The sequence below is a fragment of the Nerophis ophidion genome, linkage group LG02 (assembly GCF_033978795.1).
Source record: "Nerophis ophidion isolate RoL-2023_Sa linkage group LG02, RoL_Noph_v1.0, whole genome shotgun sequence".
Taxonomy (NCBI): Eukaryota; Metazoa; Chordata; class Actinopteri; order Syngnathiformes; family Syngnathidae; genus Nerophis; species Nerophis ophidion.
Window position 1 is genome coordinate 19,309,885 of NC_084612.1, and position 5,976 is coordinate 19,315,860.

Here is a 5,976-nt window from a genome sequence, read left to right on the forward strand (position 1 = left end):
ATAACTGATTCCCCAAAACTCTTATTTAAAAGGTTTTAACGATGACATTTTTGCAAATACATAGAAGTAAAGCAATTCTGCCACTGTCACAAAGTTATTGATTTAATTACAATATACTTTGGAGTGGTCTAGAGCTGCACTGCATCACAAGTCAAAAGGTGAAAATCATATAGGAATTTGAGGTAACGCTTAGTAAGTGCAATAATGTTTGGGTTTATTAAAAATACATATTCTTTAGGCCAACACTGTGCGTATAAGTCATATGTCATCAGAAAAGAGTATAATATAACGAGAATCGAGTTAAATCGAAAATTGATTCTGAATTGAATTGTCACCCCAAGAATCGGAATCAAAATCGAATTGTGAGGTGCTCAAATATTTCCACCTATATTGTGCTTAGTAACTGTTATGATCTTCGGGAGACACCCCCAGTATCACATCTTTTGTTGAGAATGATCTTCATATCCTAAATCTACAGAAAATCTAATATGCCTAATGCATATTTAAAATGGTTATCCTCTTGTGTTGGATCTAATGAGAGGTTCCTAATGGTATGGCCTGTGATGAGACAAAAAAATAATAATAAAACGAATGAAAAGTAGAGGGCACACTGCCATCTACTGGGGGAGTAGCTACACTAACCTCACTGTTTTGCTGTCATGTCAATGGCCGGGCCAAGAAAATGTTTTCATAAGTCACTTGTTTGACGGTCTCTTGTGTAACTGAGAGCTCTGAGGCCTCAAGATGATTCTGCATTTTGCGCCGCAACAAAGGGAACACGCAGCTTTTCATTTTGCAATCTTAGCATGGAGGGGAAGTGGTCTTGAATTTTTTCTGCTGTGAGACTCAAGTAAGAAGTAGTGGTTTCCATTTTTTGTTGCATTATCTTTTTGTTTGTCTGGTAAGAAAAAATAAGTATGCATTTTTACTCAAATCTGTACTTTGCAATGTGTCAACAAAGAAGTAAAGTAATTCTATTAAACTCAATGGTATAAAAGTAGAAACCAGAAACCTGCCAATTTAAATACAATAACTCATGTTGATTTATCACAAACTATTATCAATTAATCTTGTATCAACGCGGATTATTCACACAATTTATTTTGACCGCGTATCGACCCCAAAAGGGACAAACGGGAGAAAATGGATTGATGGATGGTGCTTTACCTTAACTGTGAATGGTTACCTGAAAGGTGGCATTGGTTTATTATACAGTCAGTGATAGATCAATGCATACCTCAGATCCAAGATGAGTGAGAAGACTCCAACTGGTGTGCTCACTAGTAAATTTCACTTAAAATACAAATAATGGGACTTTAAGTAAAACCGTTACCAGGTTTTGAGCAAATAATGAAGTAAAATATTTAAAACATGTTTGTGTATAATTTTCTCACAATAAAATTGGCCGGTGGCACAGGAGTTAGTGCGAATGTATCACAATACAAAGGTCCTGGATTCGAGATCGTTCTGCATGTTCTTCCTGTAACTGTGTGGGTTCCCTCCAGGTACTCCGGCTTCCTCCCACCTCCAAAGACATGCACCTGGGGATAGGTTGATTGGCAGCACTAAATTGGCCCTAGTGTGTGAATGTGAGTGTGAATGTTGTCTGTCTACCTGTGTTGGCCCTGCGATGAGGTGGTGACTTGTCCAGGGCGTACCTGCCTCGTGCCCGAATGCAGCTGAGATAGGCTTCAGCACCCCCGTGATCCCGAAGGGGACAAGCAGTAGGAAATTGATGGATGGATGGATAAATAAAATTGCATTCGTGTCTAATATCGGGGTCATTTTTTGAGTTATTTCATATTATGCAAGCAAGTACTTTGATCAATCAAAATTAATCATGATTCAAAAGTGTGATTAATCTAATTTGAAAGAAAATAAAATAATTCAACCAATTCCAGCAAATTATGTGCAGCCTCACGTCTTTGTCCACTGCTTGCAACTTCCTCGCATATTTTGGACAATTTACGTAAATCTTGCCGATGAAATTTGCTCTGTGCGGCGCTCAAACAAATGTCAACTGTTTAATCAAGACTTATGTTTGTTTCTTCAACTTCAACTCCTGTTACATGAGACACCAAGAGCCTCGTGTACTAAGAGTTGCAAGGATTTCCTACTGAAAGTTGGCGTACGTTCAAATCCAGAAAACAACATACACAACAAAAAATTAAGATGTATTAAGTGTGCACACGCTCTAATCCAAGCACATGTATCTGTTATATTGTAATGAACGGAGAAGTGATCGCATATGTTTCTTATTAATAAATACACAAATTATACTGAAATTAGCCATGTGCCTGACATCTGCAAGCCCTGGCCTGACCGAATGTGCTTCTTACTTGTGTTCTGGGCGAATGGAAGCGGGTTAAGTGGAATCGTGTCAATGAGTCAGAGAACCGCAAACAGGAGCAAATAAGAAATTAATGGTACTACATCAGGAAGAATGTGAAGACTCCCTTTTTAGACCAGTTAATCTGCCGTTTCTTTTCTTTTTCTCCTATGTCCCACTCTCCCTTGTGGAGGGGGTCCGGTCCGATCCGGTGGCCATGTACTGCTCGCCTGTGTATCGGCTGGGGACATCTCTGCGCTGCTGATCCGCCTCTGCTTGGGATGTTTTCCTGCTGGCTCCGCTGTGAACGGGACTCTCGCTGCTGTGTTGGATCCGCTTTGGACTGGACTCTCGCGACTGAGTTGGATCCAATATGGGTTGAACTTTCACAGTATCATGTTAGACCCGCTCGACATCCATTGCTTTCGTCCTTTCCAAGGTTCTTAGGCACCATTGTCACCGACGTCCCACTGGGTGTGAGTTTTCCTTGCCCGTATGTGGGCCTACCGAGGATGTCGTAGTGGTTTGTGTTGTGGTTTGTGCAGCCCTTTGAGACACTAGTGATTTAGGGCTATATAAGTAAACATTGATTGATTGATTGAAGAAGATAGATGTGCACGGTCACAACAGGTAGCTGTACCACGGATAAAGTAGTGCTGCACAACGTTTGAAAAGATAGTTGCATGTACATTTTTAGAATGGGTGGGTGACTTTGATTGCCCCCAATTGAAATACAATTTGTGTAATTCACAACAAAATTTGTCAAAGCCAGATTACAGTTACATGTGAAAATTATGTCATATTTAGTTTGCAATATTTGAAATTTAAACATGCCAGCATATTAAATATATCAAAATGATACGAATGACTTTGACTCTTGTTTGATTACTTAATTTATTATTAGAACACAGGAGAGCTACCTGCGGTAGCAACGGTACGTGACAAATGGTCGGGCCTTTCCTCCACTTTCTCTGGCACCGTTAAGGTCTCGCAACCACCAGCTACTGCAACTGTCCGCCCAACTGGCCAATCTAGTGCTGTAGTCACAGGAACACATTGGGACCGCAACAGGTGGCAAAATAGTGGTACACCAAATAATCACTTAATTAAATAATCAAACACAGTGTTACTGTTTAAACTGTGTATAGTGTTATATTAGCCGAAATATTAAATATACTTGTTAAATAACATGTCTACCTTGTTTTAATGAATATTTGGGCCTACTATGGTACTGTATTTAAATGTTGGTCATTATGGTTGTATTTGTAAATGAGGCCCAAAATGAGGTGAGCCTAACTTCAGTTATGTTAAAATTAATTTATTTGTACTTCAAGAAAACCCATAAAATCTTTTTTTGGAATCTCACTGTGCCACACCCCTACTCTTCATGACAGGAGCGCTCTACTGAAAAAACAAAACAAAAAATAACAACACTGGTAAAAGATCCTACTCTATGTATGACAAAAGTGATGTGGTGTACTGTTGCAAAACAAAATCCCAAGGATTTGGCCCACTGGTGTCCTGTACAGCATCCATTGACTTTGCTAGGATATATCATTCTCACTAACATCCACGCATTCCTTTGACTCAGACTCACACTTAGAGCTGTCAGTTTGATTGTTCTGTCTTTTAGACACAAAGGAGAACTCCCTGTTGCCCTCCCCGGGAGATGTGCTGGAGATGTGTCGGAAGAGCTTCCGAATGCCGGTGTCTCGCACAGAGCTGCGAAAGGACCGAGCGGCGAACATGTAGAGGACGGGGTTCACAGTGCTGCTGATGAACACCATGGCTCCACTGACAAAAGCCATGCTGATGCGAACGTCCTCCAGATGATTGCCGATATCCGGGAAGGATGTACCTGCAATGATGATGACGAGGGAGAGGATGTTTCCAATGTGATACGGTGTCCAACAGACAGCAAACACCACAACCACACTGGCGATGAGGACTGTAGACTTGCGTTTGGACTTGAATGTCATTTGAGTGATGCGGGTGCACAGGCAGCCATAACACACAACCAGAATGGAGAATGGCAACACATAGCCCACCAGGGTCTCCAGTAACACACACACTAGCTCATGGGTGGCTGAGTAGTACTGGTTGTACAAGCAATGCTCCTCATCAGACCCCAGATCCTTATCGACAACACGGGTCAAGAGGGCAGGCACGCTGAACAAGAAGGCCGCGGTCCACAGGATCAGCAGCACTTTACTCAGAGCCTTTTTTCTCTTCCACTCTGCCGAGACGAAGGGATAGCGCACGGCCACAAAGCGCTCCACGGCCATAAGGGTGATGAGGAAGACGCTGCCGTACATGCAGGCGTTGATCACGAAGCCCATGGCTTTGCAGGAAGCCTCCCCAAACACCCACGAACGGGCCAGTGAGTAGATCCACAGGGGCAACGTGATGAGCACGAGCAGGTCGGCGACAGCCAGGTGCAGGATAAGCACCACAGTGTGCGAACACTGCTTGACGTGGCGCAGGATGGTCCAGATCACCAGCAGGTTCCCGGGGGTCCCGATCAGAAAGGAGAGGCCCAGTATCACGCACGCCACCACTGCTCCGCCGTCAAATCCCTCGGCGGCCATGACATCTAAAGAGAGCTGGTCGGAATGGTAGATGCTGACTGCGATGTCTGCATGGAAAAGAAAAACAAATTGCAGCAACAGCAAGGCCTCACTTCCTCTTTTTTTTTCTTTTTTTTTTCCATTTTGGCATAAAAGTGAGTCAGATTTTACAGAATGCCACTTTTGCTTCATTTAGGTTTAGTATATAGTTAATCTTAAGTAAACATATGCCTATAGTCTCACAAATACAAGCAATTGTTCCCATATGAAATTATGAACAATTTATTACTTCACAGGTAGTGTTTTAGATCAAATTAAGTAAGACATACCTTTTGAAATTTATACTTGCAATTTATTTTTGACTAATCATACTCCTTTACCTTACCTGTGGTTGGTTAGCTGAATGTGATCAGGTCAATGCAAAGATGAGTGAGGAGACGCCAACTGGTGTGCTCTGTGGCTAATTTGGCTTTGAAATAAACCCCACTGAGACTTGCGATTAAAAAAAGACATATTTGGGTCAATTGTTCAAAATGTGCACATTTAAGACTTTAAAGACTTCAAAGATTGTTTATTGTCAGTATCACTATACATGCAAGAAGACATAGGGAAGGATCGACAAACCAAATAGAGAACAGGAACAATGACGCTTCAAAAAAACTCTCTGTCTTAAAAACATTTACAGTTCCTAGAATATTACAGTTATAGCAAATTTACAAGTCAATTCTTGAACGTCTGTCTGCCTACTGTCTGACTGCACAAGTATGCAACAAGCATCAACCTTCAGGCCTGCCAGACTTATCTGTTGTTTTGAGACATTAATGTGTTTTGGTATCTCTAGTCCTTTAAGGGACATTATTTATTCCACAATGGTGAAATGATGTGCAGAAAATATTAATTTCCCCTTGGGGATTTTTAAAGTAAGTATTATTATGATTCTGATTATGATGCGGTTGCAGTGTAGATACAAAAATCCACAAAAAATAAGGTAAAAACAGACTTAAACCAGAGGGTAACATCAAAGAACTCAAAGGACATAAAAGACATTAAAAGAGCACAGAACTAATGCAACCCATCTGC

General features: G+C 41.3%; 1 protein-coding gene across 1 annotated transcript; it reads right to left on the reverse strand.

The window, feature by feature from the left end:
* Nucleotides 1-3,204: 3,204 nt before the first annotated feature.
* si:dkey-148a17.6 (uncharacterized protein LOC108190685 homolog) lies at nucleotides 3,205-4,984 on the reverse strand. Its single transcript, XM_061878740.1, has one exon. It carries the CDS (start codon nucleotides 4,915-4,917, stop codon nucleotides 3,874-3,876), a length of 1,044 nt encoding a protein of 347 aa, XP_061734724.1. The 5' UTR covers nucleotides 4,918-4,984; the 3' UTR covers nucleotides 3,205-3,873.
* Between the last annotated feature and the right edge of the window lie 992 nt (nucleotides 4,985-5,976).

What these genes read in the sequence shown, in the direction of transcription:
- si:dkey-148a17.6 (XM_061878740.1), bottom strand. Translation starts at nt 4,917, where the DNA reads ATGGCCGCCGAGGGATTTGACGGCGGAGCAGTGGTGGCGTGCGTGATA.